Source organism: Ovis canadensis, chromosome 22, assembly GCF_042477335.2.
Source record: "Ovis canadensis isolate MfBH-ARS-UI-01 breed Bighorn chromosome 22, ARS-UI_OviCan_v2, whole genome shotgun sequence".
Taxonomy (NCBI): Eukaryota; Metazoa; Chordata; class Mammalia; order Artiodactyla; family Bovidae; genus Ovis; species Ovis canadensis.
In genome coordinates, this window is record NC_091266.1 from 28,488,766 (window position 1) to 28,507,939 (window position 19,174).

A 19,174-nucleotide genomic window follows, 5' to 3' on the forward strand; every position below is an offset into this window, starting at 1 on the left:
CATTTTAGCTTGTAAACTGCCATACCATTTGGAATTAATGACTGGTGACTCTTTTGACACAGGATAACATTATAGATGGTTAATATAAGCAAGAACTTAGATAGTATAATTTAAAGTTGTCAAAGTGATTTCCCAGATTAAAAATAACTTCCTCATCAGTCTGTCTAAAATTCTACCACTGTTGGGTTATTTCTTTCATCTGAAGCACTTTCGATGCAGTATGAATTTCTGATGGGAGGAGCAGCCGCTAAGCTTTGTCTTCCGTTAGCATCCTAGTTTAAAATTGTGTGTTGGATACTTCTAGTGTGACGGCTTCCCAGGAGCTCGACTGGGAACAGAAGATAAGAAAGGGTTGGAAAAACAGGTCCGTGACACTGCATACTATGCTAGGAATATAGATCTGTTTGAGCACAAAAGACAGGACCCAGAGAAGAGGAAAGGAAAAAAAAAAACACTACTGCAAGTCTTTAGAATCGAATACTTGGAGAGATGAATAAGGGCTCTGAATTAGTGTATTATTACAGTAGCCTACAAAATCATGAGAGTAGCCTTACTATATAGATTTGGGGTATTAAAATTTTACCTACTAAAGCAAATTGCTGCATGTATTTAAAACGTTGGAATGTTTATCTTTAAGCTGTGCAATAATTCATTTTCTTTACTACCAAAGAGGATGAGGTAGTCTGAAAAGGAGTTTAGGTAAATATATTATACATATAAAAGCATGTAGACTTTATATGATAAATGACATTCATATATTTTTGTAAAACATCCCCTTATTTCCAACACTCAGGCATAAATATTGTTAACATTGTAGGGAATTTGCTTTTGATAGTCTTTACCTATATTATCTTTAAAAGGCATCAGAGTTGAAACAATATTGTGTATACAATTTTGTTTCCTCGCTTTTTTTAGTTGTACATTCCTTAAACATTTTCCATGTTATTTACATAATTTTATGACCATCATTTTTGATAACTGTGTTATAACTCCACTAGAGATCCACACTTAGTATATTTCTAAAGTTTTGCTCTTATAGATGGTGCTGTGGTGAATGTCACCGTATAAAAGATTTCCTCTGTTTAGTATTGGGACAAAGGATGTGAACATTGTTGATGGTTTCTGAAATATGTTGAAAATTACTTTCTAAAAGTAGGTTTTAGAGTAAATCCAGTATCTTAAAAAGCATAAGCCAAGCTAATCATCAGAAGTAGGTACCTTGTTCCCAATGTTCCCACCTTGTTTGTGTCTATTAAACAGAAAACTTTGCTATGTAAGAGGTGAGACATATAGAAGCAGTAATGCAACATTCTTTTACTGTAGAAGTTGAATTATTTTGGGGTCCTCCATTTTGTATCCCCTTCTGTTATCAATGTCCCAAAATGAAATAATAAGGCATTTTCAGAAAAAATTTGCATAATTGAGTTTATGAAATTGTTTATGTGAGAGATGGTAAAGAGAACAATATAAGTTATTTTTACCTGCGTTTAAATGTGTTAAATGAGATTATAGTTCAAGTAAAAATGAAAATCTTTGCTTTCTTTTTCAATCAGCAAAGTCTGGTGGATAAAGTATCTCGAAGACAGAGACCTGATATGAATATGTTATTTCTAAATATGAAAGTAAGGCGGACACATCTGGTGAGCGACTCTCTTGATGAGGTATAGATTATTTATTCCAGAATAGTATTAATTGATTAAAGCTTTAAATGATTTGATAATATGGCTTATTACTAGAGTCTTAGTAAGCCTTCTTTATTTCTGTATGCCAGTGGTGTGCTTCCTTATATTTTGATACAATGGTTAAAAACAGTTCTGTATTCATAGTTAAGCCTTATGTTCATTTTTTTTAATGTTTTTTAGTGGTTTGTTGTTAAATATTCAGGAAAGGATTTCATATGGAACACTTATATGAGTAATTCATATTTCTGAATATATAATGTAGATTCTAGACCACCTTTGTTGACTGGTTGGGTGCCTAACAAGTCATTTTAATTCCTCCAGGCCTCAGATTACTCATCTGTAAAATTGGAAGTCTTATCTACAAGGATATATTGGGTATATTTAGGGTCAGACATATTGATACTTTGATTGTATATACATGTATTATTAAGCTTCAAGCATGTACAGTTCTTCAGCCAGATTTTCATGTGACTATTACAATATTTGATTTAGTTATGTGATTCTTTTAAACTTCAGCATTGAAGGCAAGTTTAAATGAATTACTTTGTATTGTATAAATTAAAATCTTGGAGTCAGTATGATGCCAGTAGGCAGTAACCTTGAGCAAAGTACCTGACTTTCCTAATTCTGTTGCTTGATCCATACAACAAACAGTACAATAGGGTTGGGCAGATTTATTGGATGGATGGATGGATGAAGTTTCGTGACATTGTAAATATGATAATACATTTCCCAGAATTTAAAAGGCTAATTTCCTTTTTACTGCCTTTTGTTCTCCTCTATCTTATAATTTCCTCAAACAGTTAACTCGGAAAAGAGCAGATCTGAAAAAGAAGTTGAAAGTTACATTTGTAGGGGAAGCTGGTTTGGATATGGGTGGCTTGACCAAAGAATGGTTCCTCCTCCTCATTCGCCAGATTTTTCATCCAGATTATGGTGAGTAATTTCAATGAAAGTGTTTTCTTCCTGATCGTTAGATGTAAGTAGTCACTCAATTTTAATCTATGATTTTACAGATTTTTTGTCAATCATAAATGTTGAATAATTTTTTAAAGACTGTTAGTTGCATTTTTTAAATTGACCAAATTGATGATTATAATACTTATTATCTTACTGGGAATCCTACACAAAATGTATTAGCATAGAAGCATTCACATGTTTTCTGACTAAGCCAAATATGTAAACATTTGTCATTGAGATAAAAAGAACATTAAAATTTTTAAGATCAGAGCTATAGTTTGCTCCTCACTAATATTCAAAGTCTCTTTCATAAAATAATGAGCCATTTTAATAAATAGGAAGCATTAAATAAACCTTTGAACTTTAATTTGGTTTCATTTGATTTAGAGAAAACACCTATATAATCCTGAGTATTGTTAAGCATTTTCTTCAAAAGAGTTTTAAATATTTTTTTTATTCTTTATTTTTATTAACTTTGTATATATGTTTATATAATATTTCTCTGGTAATGGGAAATAGAGATGACAGTGATGAAGTCTCCAGATAATCCTCAGAATTAATTTTGATAACTTATAAAGTATAAAACTATAGTTCTATAAATCAACTGATTAGTTTCTGTCTTTTTACATTTCAACCCTTGGTTCAGTATACCAGTGAAGAATAAAAGGCTCTTGCACACTCTGGACCCATATTTGATATATTTTAACATGAAAATTGTTCTGTAACATAACTATTGCTGAACTGTTTTGCTTCTAATAGATAAGATATCATGTGCATGTTTACCATTCTGATTTTTTATATCAATCCTATTGTTGAAATTATGCTTCTATTTTCCAGGCATGTTTACGTATCATAAGGATTCATACTGCCATTGGTTTAGCAGCTTTAAATGTGATAACTATTCTGAATTCCGATTGGTTGGAATTGTATCCTTTGAACTTTCCACTAGGAGGTGCTAGTAGATTAGAGATTTTTAAGAATTTTATCTGCATTTTGGAAAACTGTTCTCATTATTTTATTCAGATTAAAGATTCTTATTAAATTTACTAGTAGATTTTTCAGTAGTCTTTATTATTTTGTAATATCACAGCTACGTAGTTATCAGCAGATTTAGTTAACTGGAAGGAGTGACTGAACTGTTAACATATTTCTCTGAAAACCTTATCTCCAGTAGCATTTGCTATTTCATTTACAACCTAAATTATCAGAAATTTAAGACATTTTTTAAAGTCACAGTACCTTTCCTTTTCATAATGAGCTACTCTGGTAGTTCTTTCACTTTGTGCTTACTTCACTCAGTTTTCTAAATTGAAATTATGAAGATTAAATCTAATGTGGCCTCAAATCCTGAGACGGTCATAAGAATTAAACATTGAATGGAATGGGAACATTTGAAGCATACAGCAATATTTTATAGTTTTTTTTAAAATGATATAAATTCCTACACCATCCTCTGATTCTATCAGGTTTGTTGGAGAGCGTGTTCCTGCTTTGGGTGGGAGATTGGACAGGATGCCTTCTGCATTCATTTTTAAATTCTGAAAAATATAAGTATCTGTGGAAGAAAGAGAAGAATAAATAAATGAGCAAACCCTAGGGATACATAGGTTAAAAAAAGAAAAAATATCTACTTTAAGAAGCTTATCATCTAGATGGACAGATGACCACCCGTGCAGGTAGTTTGTTCTCAGAGTCAAATGACCATTTGGCATTAAGTGCTGAGGAATTCTGAGAAGGAAACAATTCATTGTAGTCCTCCCAGAGAAGGTAGAGTTTTTAAATGGAACCAATATATTTTATTAAACCAGGACTGGAGAGAGTGGGACCCGGCCTAGGAGAATGGCTGGGAAAGAGTCCACACTGCTGGCTGTCACAGAGCTATGTGTAGGTCCACTTGATGGGAGCAGGGGGCTCTCTGAGAGCTATAGATGGTGCTGGCAAAAAAGATTCAGTTCAGTTCAGTCGCTCACTCATGTCCGACCCTTTGCGACCCCATGGACTGTAGCACGCCAGGCCTCCCTGTCCATCACCAACTCCCGGAGTTTACTCAAACTCATGTCCGTTGAGTCGGTGGTGCCATCCAGCCACCTCATCCTCTGTTGTCCCCTTCTCCTGCCTTCAGTCTTTCCCAGTATCAGGGTCTTTTCCAACGAGTCAGTTCTTGGCATCAGCTAGCCAAAGTATTGGAGTTGCAGCTTCAGCATCAGTCCTTCCAATGAATATTCAGGCAAAAAAGATTGAGAGCCGTCTGATGGAGGGCTTTGAGTATCATCTGACTCTGTGGTATTTGTTGGAATACATCCCGAAGAATGTATATGGAAATCAAGAAACTGCATGGAAGACAACGGAGTAGGGAAAACCACAGGCTGTGATAGTGAGCTTAATCTGAAATTTGATTGTGTGTTGTCGTATCTAACGGTCCAAAGTGCCAAGCCCACAGCAAGGAACGTGTAACAACTCCTACACTCATATTTTCATTCTGTTACTTACAGTAGTCATTTGTTGCATGTTTTAACTTCATTGAAGGCCTGTGTTATTAACGCTTCTCCCTACACTAGGAGTCATTTGAATTTCCTGATAAGTATCTTTGTCATACTTTACGTCCTTATCATGGCTTAGGTTTGGCTTATTTTGACTTTCTAGTGTTTGTAATAAAGTATTAGCTCTTACACTGTATTTTTAGAGTAGTATGTGTGATATCGTGAACTTGCTTACTGGATTTTTTTTTTTTTTTTTGGCAATAGGCATTAGTTTCTATTCAGTCATTACCCAAAAGAGCATATTAAATGTATTTAGATGTTGTATATTACAAGTTGAACAGTTATATCTAAAATTAACTTATAACCACCACTATCTCATTATTATGTGTATTGATCTCACACACAAACTATAGAAAGGTTGCTGCCCTGAAAAGCAGGATATTGTATGTGAAAAATGTGTGATGACGGTGGACTGTGGTCACATAAGTGGGTGAAAAATCTGCCGAAGGTGAAGAGAACAAAACATTTAAAAGTAATAGGTGTGGTGATTGCTGCTGCTGCTAAGTCGCTTCAGTCATGTCCGACTCTGTGCGACCCCATAGACAGCAGCCCACCAGGCTCCCCTATCCCTGGGATTCTCCAGGCAAGAACACTGGAGTGGATTGCCATTTCCTTCTCCAGTGTGTGAAAGTGAAGTCGCTCAGTCATGTCCGACTCTTCGAGACCCCATGGACTGCAGCCCACCAGGCTCTTCTGTCCATGGGACTTTCCAGGCAAGAGTACTGGAGTGGGGTGCCATGTGTGGTGATTAAGAAAATATAATTGGCTCCATACATAATTCCAGTTTTAAAATTTCAGAGGGGCTTCTTAGGTGGCTCAGTGGTAAAAGAATCTGCCTGCCAATGCAGGAAACATGGGTTTGATCCCTGGGTTGGGTCTATCCCCTGGAGAAGGAAATGGCAACCCACTCCAATATTCTTGCCTGGGAAATCCCATGGACAGAGGAAGCCTGGTGGGCTACCGTGCATGAGGTTGCAAAGAGGTGGACACGACTGAGCACACACACACACAAGCATTCACTAACATTTCAGAACCAGAGATTTATTGGGCTGTCAGTTCTCACAGTATTGTATTTCTAATACGATTATTTTTAAATATTAAGGCCTTGGCGTTTACAAGAAATGTTATAATGAAACCTATAGTAATAACTATAAAGTGTTTTGAAGATCACATGAAGAGCCATAATCTAATGGTTTTTTAGAAGCAGAATTACCAGAAAGGCATTGGAACTAAGGATGGGGCAATATAATGTAGTGCGGGGGTTTTCAAACTCCACCCGGTTTGCACCGCATGGCGTCTCCAACAGAATTCCCACACTCCTACCCCTGCTTCAACCAGAGCAGCTTTAGTGTGAGAGGCAGTGTACTTCTCCTGCAGTGAAGGTGCCCTAGAGCAGAGCCTGTGAACCTACTTTCTTATCTGTTAAAAACCTTCCTTCAGGATTATAGTTTTTTTTAATTGTAATGAGGAATGCTTAGGACTTACCACTACAGTAAATGGTCATAAATGGTAACTACAGTAGAATGGTGCTTGCTTCTGATATTGCTATTATCATAGTTATAGGAGTATATTAGAGCTTATTTTCAATATCTTTCCTCTAGAACACACTGCTTGATCTCTGTTGGTATGGTTACCTATAAAATAACAGAACTGTTCCTTAGATGATTATTAGCCTTTTTCTGCCCTAGCAAATTAAAATATTGGCTATTTTCTAATCTTTTAAATTGTTTTTAATGATTTGTCCAGACCATATGTTTAGATTTCAAGTCAGTAAAAGTAATGACTTCCTTAAGAACTTGCTATTATAATCTTTGACAGTTGAAATATCATAAAATTTGCTCTAAAACCCCTCATTTATCAAATGGATGAAGTTACATTCTACTGTATAACTGATAAAAAATATATATAGTTGGGCAAAGTTTATAAATATAACATCTGTAGCTTTTAAACTCAACACTTTGAGGAAACTCCAAGTAATAAGTCTTTCAGGTATTACTGTGGGAGATTGTGTCTTATCAGTAGTGTGTGTGTGTGCAGACGTGTGTGTGTGTGTGTTTCCATATGCCTGTTCAATACAGCTCTCTCTGCGTAGCCTGTATTTAGCCAGAATGGTCACCAAAATCAACGGCATGTTCTGCAGCGAGTTCTGAATAAGTTGCTGCTAATAAAATCACCACCATCTTTGTTTAAATTTAAAAGTTTTCTTATATGTTACATACTTTATAGAAATGTGTGAACTTGCTATTGTGATCTTAGATAGGCAGTTTTCTAGGGAAATCATTAAATACTATTACCTGCACCTCTCCTTTTTACATGATTTTTGGTAATCAGGGAATTATATTATGTAAAATAAAGGGAAAATAAAAAAAGAGTTAGCATGTGGGATTAATTACAAAATCAGTGTTAGATCTGAAAGAAGTATGCAAGAAATAGATACATAATTCAAAACTCATTTGTTGTCATGGATTTTATGTTAATGCTTAACATCTAGTATGCATAGCTTATGGGACTAGCTGTTTATAACAGCATTACTCTGGATATTCGTTTCCCCCCCTGCTGCTATAAGAAATTATTGAGCCCTCCCATCGTTCCTAGTGATCAAAATACGCCAGTAGGCATCTGCAGTGTTACCACTGACGACTTGTGTCAAATTATGCCTGTAAGTATACAGTTGTTTAGTATCTTATCCCTTACTGCTGAATCATCTTTCTTCTACCACTGTCTCTCTCCTCCTGATAACTGTTTTTATGTTTAGATATGGTTTCCCTCTACATTTGTAACCCATCTCCTCTTCTGTCTAATTTTCTCCTTCCGGGTAGAGACACATAACCCACTTTGCGGCACTTAGTTCTCCCAGCATAGTGGAACAAGCTTTGAGTGAGAGGCAGAGATTTGAATCTGGCCTCTACAACTTACTAGCTCTGTGAATTTGAATAAGCTGTTTATGTTTCTGAACTCTAGTTTCCTCATGTGAACAATGGAATAGTAAAACCTACATATTGGGAAGATTTCTGAGATGATAAAGTACTCAGTATTCAATACTTGATTGCTTCTGTGGATTCTTATCAGTGTGTCACTATGCAATATCGTTAACAATGTCTGCAACAACACCCTTAATAAAATTAATTGAATTTCACAGACCTGTCTCTGATATTCTGCTATTCAGAGACTAGATTTCCAATCATCAGATTTAATCCAGTGTTAAAATTTAGTAGAAGAATGGATAGTATGCTCATCATCCTGACAATCCCCTACAATAATAATACTTTTCCCAGCTGAATTTCGATAGCCGTTGGTCAGCAGAGAATTCCCCTTATTATTAGTAAGTAGCCAAATGTGGACATCCTCTTTGTTCATTAAGGGCCTATTTAAATATTGCTGTGTTTTAGTTAATGGTCAGATCACTTTGGTGTAGGATTGGAACCTTCCTACCAAAGCTGAAAAACCTCTCCAGAACATGTGACCAATTAGAAAACCATTCTTCATGTGATATCAAACACATTTTTGAAAGTAAGTTTGGATTCTTTTGAAGAGCCTAAATCCATATTTTTACAAGACTCAGTAGTTGGAAAAGGTAATAGAATAAATTCTACTTAAGAAAGATTTGCCCTTTATAGTCTTGTATTTTGGCCACATACTACCTATGACCCTGGACAATTTACTGAATTTGCCTATTTGTATAACAATGGGAGTTATTGTCACAACTATACACTCATATATACTGGTGTATAAAACATATTAATACTATATATACTAATGGCTGAACTAACTTCTCAATTTAGATTTCTGTGATTTTCTTTCTGTCTTATATATGCAGTTTTTGTCAAATTTTTACCAATAAATTTCCTAATGTTATTACTGATTTTTACCAATAAATTGTCTGATTTTAGGATTAAAGCTATTTGAACTTGAGTTATTTGGATCCAAGTTTTTAGTTAATAATAATGTATATTTTATGAATGACTATACCAATATGTTTTTTTCATATTATGAGCTGAAGATGATACTGAGTTAATTTCATATTCCTATATTGCCTCTTTAATGATGAATCAAGATTGTGCATAAACTATGAGATCAGCTGAAAAAAACTGAGTGTCTGTGCAGGCATGAATGAAGATAGAAAGGAAGCCAGAAAACTACTCTGTTAGGATAGTAGAATGCAGGGAATTTTTTTTAATTTTTAAAATGGAATATCAATTTTTAATGGCATCTATTAAAATTAGCACCTAATTCCCATTTCATATATGGAAAAATATATCTAGAAAAAAGTTTTAAGTGCTTTTTTTATTCAGTGCTTTGTTTACCATTTCTATCTGTACAATATGTATTTCAAGAAGAGTAAGCAGGCAAGCAAAGAGAAACCTATAGTGATACATTTCTTTTTTTTTTTGATACATTTCTTAATTTAAACACAGTATTTATGAATAAGGATTTAAAAAAGAAAAACTCAGCAAATAAGCAAAATATTAAATGATGGAGCCTTCAGTATAGCGTTAATAGGCCAGTGCGTCTCCGTGACCATGTTAATGGAAACTCCATTGCTTTTGTAGAGAAGGGATCCATGACTCAAAGCATCAGAACTGTCCCATGGCAACAACAAATCTTCCCCACGCAGCCTTGTGAAAATTACCCTTAAGGGTTTCAGTTGAGAATGGAGAGGCTAAGTATAACCTTGAATCAGCAACTGTAGTAGCTTTTTTCTTTTCTGTTTGAGTCACTCTCCAATATGGTCTGTTAAATAATACCAGGGTATTCAAATAGTGTATAAAACCTATATCTTCATGCACTTTTAATTTTACATTTATAAAAATCATAAAAATGCTGAACTATGGGCTAACTAATAATATTTTTACATTTAAGAATCTTAACTATAGATAAAAAAATTAAAAATTGAGTTTTGAAAATACAAAGGCTGGGAATAAAAGTCCCTACAGTCGAATAACGCAGATCTGAGTATATACTTTATTACCTAATTGACTTTGTATTTTATCACTAAAAATTTGATCTTTAAAAGAATATGGTAAATTCTTTCAATTGGATTCATCTACTAGTTCCTTGAATTCTTTTAAAAAATTCAGATCTCCTAATTATAATTTTCAGCAGCCATAACTTTATTAGTAATTGAAACAAATGATAAGAATCATACTAAAACCTATGTCACCCTAGATTTGTTTTTAAATTTATGTTAGTGAAATGGAAAACTTAATATGTAAAGTGTGTAACATCATTCTAAACATGCTGTTCTTTATCTTTCTGCTAATATTTAAAAAAACATTTTTATTTTAAATGAAATTTAAAATAACCGGAAATTTTAAAAACTACTGGCTTAGTTTTTCTATTTATAAATCTCTGTTGAGGGGAAACATGAGTTACAATGTAGGGATACATTTCTTCTGTGTTCTCAACTTTTTATTGGGAGGAGAGAGCCCTTAACTGAAATGTAAAAACCACTTAACACATATAAACTGTGTATTTTTATGTTTAAAAGAGGAATTATAAAATATTAATGGATTTTTTAAGACTATAAACTGAGAATGAGAAATTCTACAGATTCATAAACAGTGATATTGCAGATAGCAGTGAATTACGATAGAAACTATACTTTTAGCTTATTGCATAAGAATAGACCCCAGAGTTATGCCTTTATGGGTATAACTGGATATTTTCCTTCATGTGACCTTTCCAATAAATTTTTCCAAACCTTTTACATGGGAGAAATCATTAACCAGTATTTTTTACCCTGGAAAATATGTCCCAATATTATCTTTATTTCAAAATCTGAGTTTATCTCACATGTAAGTGAGCTGTAGTAGATCTGGTTTACTGTTTTGGGTAGTACTATTTGATTTAAAAACACAAATAACAGGTTTCTCTTTACAGGAGTTGGCCCATGGATTAAGTGAACTCCTGTCATATGAAGGCAATGTTGAAGAAGATTTCTATTCCACATTTCAGGTACCATTAAGGGCAAATAGCTTTCTGTTAACCAGGTATTTTATATATGAAAAATACCTTTTGTTACCATATACCCATCATTAGAAAAGAGGAGCAAGGATTGATCTGTACATCCCACTCCCTGTCTTAAAGGATCTTAACCCGATAAAAACAGTGAAAAAGTAAGTGTTAGTTGCTCAGTTGCATCCAACTCTTTTTGACCCCCATGGGCTATAGCCTGCCAGGCTCCTCTGTCCATGGGATTCTCCAGGCAAGAATACTGGAGTGGGTTGCCATGCCTACTCTAGGGGATCTTCCTGACACAGGGATCAGACCCAAGTCACCTGTACTGCAGGCAGATTCCTTACCGTCTGAGCCACCAGGGAAGCCCAAAGACATTGAAGCAGACATGTATAAGTAAGCAATCAAAGAAAGCCAGCAAGGGTGAGGGTACTCTGCAAGGCACCTGGCCTATATCCTGGACGCAGTTACTTTCTCAGAGCTTTTCACCTTCTAAAAACAAGCCTCTTCTGTTGGTTCAGTACAAGAAGGAGCAGAAGTTAATCGATCAGACAAAAATTCTCTCATTTCCACTCGCCTGAAAATAATCGGAAGGTGGAAATGATAGTAATCCACATAGCTCCAGAGGCCTGAGTGCTACCCAAAAGGTCACACAAATGTTTTTAAACGTCAGTAAAGTGTTTAGCTGTATTCAAGAGGGTTAAGACCTCACTTTTTTATTCCAAAATGCTTTCATGACACCATTCTTAATACAAATATCACAAGAGCCTAACCTTTCTGTATTTTGTAATTTAGAAAAGGGGGGAAAACTTTTCTTTTTAAATGTTACAAACCTGTTCACTGAAGTTTGTTAACATATACCAATAAATGTGGTGTGTCGGTATCTCCCATCAGGTGTTTCAAGAAGAATTTGGAATAATTAAGTCCTATAATTTAAAGCCAGGTGGTGATAAAATTCCAGTTACCAATCAAAATAGGAAAGGTAAGTTAAAACACCATTTCTTAATTAAAGTGCATTAGTGTTTGCTGTTTACTTTTATTATTTAACAGATGTAAAATTGCTTTTCAGAATATGTACAGCTTTATATTGACTTTCTTCTCAACAAATCCATCTATAAGCAGTTTGCTGCATTTTATTACGGATTTCATAGTGTGTGTGCTTCAAATGCCCTAATGGTGAGTTTAAAGCTTCATGCTTTCAGTTAGGGTTTGTAATACTATGATATTGACAAGTAATTCTTTAAAACATTTTAAATTTTAAAAAAATTTTTTTAACTTTTAAATTAAAAAAAAATTTTTTAGCTTTTAAATTTAAAAAAATTTGTTTTCTAGTTTTTAAAACAGAGCTGGAAATAAAAATAGTTCTCTCATTTCAGCCTTAATTTTCTAAAGGGAAAAAAGACCAGTCAACTCCATCCCCCCCACCCCCACCCATCATGCTATGTCTTAAACTATGTCTTCTAAGCTTTAAAAAATTTCCCCAAGCAGAGTGGATGAAGAGATCCCCAAGGGCTCCAGATCTTTAAAACTGAGGCGTAAAGCATGGGAAGTGGTTAACACATAAGCTCCAGGCAAAAGCTACAACTTCTCACTGTTTAAGGAACAGGTTTTTATAGCTTCTTCATTCCTCTTCAGGGGTCACCCAGCAACTCTGAGTGGCCTTTTACCCACAGGAAGTAGTTTGTCTCCAGAGTCATGGTGGGCTCTGGTCGGTCTGACTTTTTCTTAGCCATGTGAGTATGGGTCAGCTGCTGTTGAGAACACCATATCAGAAATGTCATAAAAGTGTCTCTTCATCCCTGCTCCTCTGGGCACACTCCATCAAGCCATCACCACTCAGTTTTATAAGGAGGGTTTGGAGTGAGGTGTCCATGTGAATTATTTTGCATAGGAGAGAACTTGCTTTAGAGTGACGGTCTTTCAGTTTAGTTCAGTTCAGTCACTCAGTCGTGTCCAGCTCTTTGTGACCCCATGGACTGCAGCACACCAGGCCTCCCTGTCCATCACCAACTCCCAGAGTTTCCTCAAACTCATGTCCATTGAGTCAGTGATGCCATCCAAACATCTCATCCTCTCTTGTCCCCTTCTCCTCCTAGCTTCAGTCTTTTCCCAGCATGAGGGTATTTTCAAATGAGTCAGTTCTTTGCATTACGTAGCCAAAGTTTTGGAGTTTCAGCTTCCATATCAGTCCTTCCAGTGCATATTCAGGACTGATCTCCTTTAGGATGGACTGGTTGGATCTCCTTGCAGTCCAAGGGACTCTCAAGAGTCTTCTTCAACACCACAGTTCAAAAGCATCAGTTCTTCAGCACTCAGCTTTGTTTATAGTCCAACTCTCAGTATGTGATGGTCTTTATCACATGTTTATTGAAAGTACCTTTGAATATGGAGCACTTGTTGATTTCTAATAAAGTTTTGTCTGTGATGCATTGTATTTATAGGGGTGGAAGGAGGGGAAATAAGTAGTGTAGCAAGTCTTCATTTTTAAATTCTAATCTCTTTGGGTGGGAGACAAGCTATGTAGGAGACTAAGCTGCTTCTCAGACGCCACATTGTGCACAGGAGGCTTAATGGATGTTGGATCCAGGCATGTCAGTAGATGCTAGAGTAGCTGAAAGAGTTTCAAGCTGGGTTTTGGGGAAGAGCTGTAATTTGGATTTATGCTAAGTCATCTGCTTGTTTTTCTAGCTAGTTGCTGTTATTTGCAAAAGGGGGATCTAAGAGTCGGGCAAAATTTATAAACTTTCAGAAGCAAACATATCTCAGTAGGAAAAATATAAATGGAGAATATTTTTCCTTAAAAAATGGTTTGATTTACTCTAAGAAGGTCATGATTTTTGTTGCTTGATTCAGTGAAAACAGTTCCAGTTTCACTTTTTTTGATCATCACTTCTTATCATTTTTGATCAATAATTATTGGCAGCTGCTTCGCCCAGAAGAGGTTGAAATTCTGGTCTGTGGAAGTCCTGAACTGGATATGCACGCCCTCCAGAGAAGTACACAGTACGATGGTTACGCAAAAACTGACTTGACTATCCGGTGAGCTCTTTATGCTTCTGAGAGCGAGGCTGCTGAGGAGGGAATGAAGGAGAATGTGGTTGGTTTACTTGTGTAGCTTACAATCTTTGAATCAAGTTAAGTCACCAGAAATCTTGTACAGCCCACACTGCCTTCTTTTATCCTTTGAAAGTAATGTGAGAATATTCAATATGAAGTCACTTAGCAGTCCCCTTGGGAGAAAGTGATAAAGGTAAGTTTCTACAGAAGTCCAGAGAGTTGACTTCTTTTAAAAAAATAACTTTGGTCCTAGAATTGCAGGGATGCCATGCTTATAAAAAGCCTTTTAATAGCACTGTGTTGAAAAATACAGAAAATTATATAGAAGAAAAATGGCTTATGTACTCTCCGTTGTTGGACTATTTTTATAATGATGTTAGTCAAAAATCTAATTTATATATAGAAGCCTGTCGTCCCTCCATTTCAGTTTGAGAGTAGTATGTACCTTTAAGGGAAGTTGTTTCCCTAGAGCTTACTTTATATTATTTTATTCTCATCTGCAGGACTTCTGTCATTTTATATACATTTTATATAAATTTCCTTTGGTGTTCTCTAGATACTTTTGGGATGTTGTGCTTGGATTTCCTCTTGATCTTCAAAAGAAGTTGTTACATTTTACTACAGGAAGTGACAGAGTTCCTGTAGGAGGAATGGCTGATTTAAACTTTAAAATCTCAAAGAATGAAACTTCTACTAACTGGTAAATTTCCAGATTGTCATTCATTTTTTTTTTAATCTATAGGTTTTGCTAATAATAGTATAGTTGGAATTAGAAGATTCTTTCAATATGAAGTTGTTTTCGTAGAAAAATCCTCGAAGTAAACATGGCTTTGAAGTAAGATAGACTATGGCTTAAGGTTCTTTATTAATTTTGAGACATACCAATACTAACTGATAATAATTTCTTTCCATCAACTTTTTACTTTGCTAAGTCAATTACTTTATCATCACTTCCAGAATCTTAACTTGCTTTTCATGGTATTTAGATTGTCTGACCTTCATTTTTCCTTAAAAGTCTTTTTATTTAAGATGCCAGGTGAGTTTTTTTGGCTATTATTATAATTAGTTACAGAAGTCCTGTTGTACTGGAACACCTCTGCTGCTGCTGCTAAGTCGCTTCAGTCATGTCCGACTCTGTGCGACCCCATAGACGGCAGCCCACCAGGCTCCCCTCGTCCCTGGGATTCTCCAGGCAAGAACACTGGAGTGGGTTGCCATTTCCTTCTCCAGTGCATGAAAGTGAAAAGCGAAAGTGAAGTCACTGAGTCGTGTCCAACCCTCAGCGACCCCATACCTCTAGTGCTGGTCTTTGTTTTTTTTTCCCTTAATCTAGTGCTCTTTGCATATGAAAGTCATGCTGAGGATGGCTTTAAATTATTTTCTAGAGTGTTGGTGGGGTAATGTTGATCTTTTTCCCAATCTCACCGTAATTTCTAAAGCTAATTTGAGTAGATACTACTTTGATTATAAATATTTTTTTCTCCTGCCCTAAATATTCCCTGAGTTCTGTCAGTTCTTCCTTTCATCAATTAGAACTGAAGTCTGTCCTTTCCTTTATCACTGCTGCCACCAACAGCTGTTCTGATTCTGTGCAGTTCATATAAACTGAGGGAAAGGGTCTAAGAATTCTGCTGGAATCTTGGATCTAGATAACAGTGTCATCGGGTAGAGGGTTGGGAGATCTACTCAGAAAGATTCAGAGGATGAAGGTTGCATGTATCTTGAGGGCAGCTACAGGAGAAGTGTGGGTATCAAGTGTCTCAGAAATGTTCTCATGATTTTTTGACAGTCAAGGCTAAAATAATAAGTTATTCTACTGGGCCTTTTCCACCCATTCGGATAGTTTGCCTTATGTGATGAGGCAATTGAGATTTGGAGACATGAAGCCACTTGAACGAGATCTCACAGCCAGAAAGTAAGGGAGATGGTATTCAGATTGCTTTGTCTGACTCTAAAAATAATGCTTCTAGAATGTAAGGTTTGTGAGAGCAGGGCCATTGTCTTGTCAATAAACCCAGCCACAGGGTATGGAATGGTGCCTCATACACAGTGGGTACTCCAGAAGTATTTGTTCAGTAAAGGAATGGATGAGTCGTCTTAGTCTAGTAAAATAGATTTGAGTATGTGTGTGCAGGTACTTTGAAAGTTGCTTAGCAGTCATTCTGTGTTTTAAGACCTGGTATCTTTGAAGAAAATGTTTCCCCTAGGTTGCCTGTGGCCCACACCTGCTTCAATCAACTTTGCCTTCCCCCCTACAAGAGCAAAAAGGACCTGAAACAGAAATTGATCATTGGAATTTCAAATTCAGAAGGTTTTGGACTGGAGTAACCAAGAAGACTTGAAATACATTTATATGTAGCATTCACTTCCCTCTTATTGTGCCTTTAACCTTTTCATGTTTTCTGTCTCAAAATACCTTGAAAAAGCTCACCAACTTTAAAAGACTGACATTTTTTAAAAAAAATCAAATATGAAGCGTGTTCAGTAGAGGCATGGTTTTCTAAAAACACAGCACAGTTTGAGTGTGAAAAAGACCGGATGGCAGAGACAGGTGGGTCCAGTCCCTCTTTTTATAGCACTGTATCACCCTCCATAAGCAGTGTGTCACAGGTGTTCCACTGGGGAAGCATCATGCAGTAAAGAACGCAGCGATGACCGAGTGGGTGGAGCCCAGTGGCAAAGCGTGTGCTGCTCACACACAGTAGCAACATGGATAGCTACATTATCATTAATGTGGGGCATGTAGCCATATTTTCATATAGCGGTTAAACAACAGTATAAATGCAAATGCAATTTACAGGGGGATTTTTTGATATACTGGCTTTGGTCCTCTAAAGATTCTTTTCAACCGTTCCTGAAAATCAGCATGTAAATAACTACATAATAGCCTGAGAATAATGGGATTTTGATAGTGCCATTTATTGCTAAAGATTTATTTTTACAAAGTAAATTCAGGGTTTTAGATGTGTGTACAGCTTTTACAAATCAATAAAGATGATTGTACAAGAGTGTAACTATTTTCAGACTAATTGGACTCAAGGTTATATTCTTTTAAGTATCGTCAGTCTGCATGCACGTGCGCAGTGAACTAGTTACTTTGAATACTCTGTAATGTTTGTATAATCCTTTCTTCTTAAGGGTCAGAATATTAGAAAGGAAATAGATCTGACTAGTCACTGATAAATTAAGTCAGTTACAAGCACAAAAAGAGAGAGCTGATTTATATACACTTTGATTGACTTACAAGACTTATTTATAGTATTTTTTGATCACCTGTTGTACTGAAACACTAATTTTTGAAAACAAGTAGGGTAAGATATTTGACAAAAGTGAATACGGTAACATTTGTGTCAAAATGACATGAAGCAAAGCAAAAGACACTCAGTGACATAGCTTGATGTAAAGATAAGGTTTAACATTTTGGCCCAAATGTTTGTTTTTCACTGGATTCTGAATATAGCAAATTCAAAAGTACCCTTTTTGGAGTTTCTTAATAAAGTAGCATGTAAAAAGAAACTGCATTTTAAGTCAGACAGTAAATGGTTTTAATTTACAGCAAATGAAGCAGTTTTATTAGCACATTACAGTATTTCCAAATCGACTTCTGTATTATACTTTGATAGCTTTCCTTCAGAAAACTCTGAAGGTGTATTTGCAATAATAATGAAGCCAGCATTTAGTACCAGCACATGGTTCACATGCAAATAACACTTTCCCGATTTCCAAGTTACACTACTCTCTTATTGCTATGATTCCTACACCCCCACCAGCAGAAGTCTTCTAGGGTGGAGGAACTAATCAGCCTGTTCTGCATTTCCAGAGCCAACTTGTGAATCTTGGAGGAAAGGAGTTAGTTCATTTACTATTCTGTTTGAGACAGAAGTGGTTCCACTTTTCCACTTGGACATACTATTTAAAGGATTTTTCTTCTTAGAATTCTTGGAACGCCTACGAGATTTAAGGGCATGTTGGTTTTGTTTTGTTTGCTCTGTTTGTAATCCATGTGCAAATAAAACTGCTTCTCTCTCACACTGCTTGAACTAGAAAGTAAGGTGTTTAATGTAGGTCACTGCTAACTAATAAGCACAAAAGAATCATGTATAAGAAACCAGATTTAAGTGTTCTAAATAAAATGTAAACAAAACTTCTGTTTGGTAGAGATGGGAAAACTGTGTTGGCTTGGTCTGCATGTCTGTGATGTGCTTGTATATCAATAGCTGTGTCATTTTTAAATAAGAAGTATACAAGCAAGCCAAATTTTTAAATGGCAGAGCCCATAAATAACTGGAAAATCTTTGTTGTCTGTTGTTGAAATTTATAATCATTTATCACTAAATTGCACATTGCCTTTATTTATTTATGCTCTGGTTTTGGTTTACAGTGTAATTAATACCTCATTTTTTAAAAGAACCACTACTGTTATATTTCGTTAATTTAAACAGCTAGAAAATTCATGTAGTTGCTTTCTTTTTATATAATCTGTTCATGAATTCTTGATTTTTGTATCTGCCACAGTAAATTAAAGCATTGCACAGTATTTATCAGTATTTACACAATGTTCTGTCCTTTTGTAATCTTTAATTAATCATATTTTTGTCTGTATGATCAGAAGTTTTTAACCACCCCTCTTTTTTGTACAAATGTGTATTGTATTATATTGTTAATTTCTGGATAAATTTTTTCAAATATTAAAGTTATATAATCAATTACACTTCAGTTCATTTTTTTTGAACATTAGGCAGTGAATTAAAAGTTTAAAATACAAACGCAAACTACTCTGTTTGTTACACTGTCTTTTAAACTGGTGCTTTGGGAAATTAATGCATATTCCTTCAAGAGATGTGTGTTGTTGACACCAAATGCAGCTAACCTCTAGCAGCATTTTTCGGTATGAAACAACGTATAGGCAATAACTGGATGATCACACAAATATCCCACCAAATGAACATTATATCACCATGGAGGTCACCTGGAAATGAA

At 35.4% G+C, this 19,174-nt stretch overlaps 1 protein-coding gene across 1 annotated transcript in view; it reads left to right on the forward strand.

The window, feature by feature from the left end:
• HECTD2 (HECT domain E3 ubiquitin protein ligase 2) overlaps positions 1–18,905 on the forward strand; it is a 72,629-nt gene extending 53,724 nt beyond the window's left edge. The window contains exons 12-21 of the mRNA XM_069568000.1: positions 1,554–1,661; positions 2,486–2,618; positions 3,480–3,568; positions 7,683–7,841; positions 11,063–11,137; positions 12,032–12,119; positions 12,207–12,313; positions 14,061–14,176; positions 14,751–14,894; positions 16,402–18,905. Of these exons, the coding sequence (XP_069424101.1) occupies positions 1,554–1,661; positions 2,486–2,618; positions 3,480–3,568; positions 7,683–7,841; positions 11,063–11,137; positions 12,032–12,119; positions 12,207–12,313; positions 14,061–14,176; positions 14,751–14,894; positions 16,402–16,522 (1,140 nt within the window). The 3' untranslated portion in view covers positions 16,523–18,905. The remainder of the gene's footprint in view (positions 1–1,553; positions 1,662–2,485; positions 2,619–3,479; positions 3,569–7,682; positions 7,842–11,062; positions 11,138–12,031; positions 12,120–12,206; positions 12,314–14,060; positions 14,177–14,750; positions 14,895–16,401) is intronic.
• The last annotated feature ends 269 nt before the right edge of the window (positions 18,906–19,174 follow it).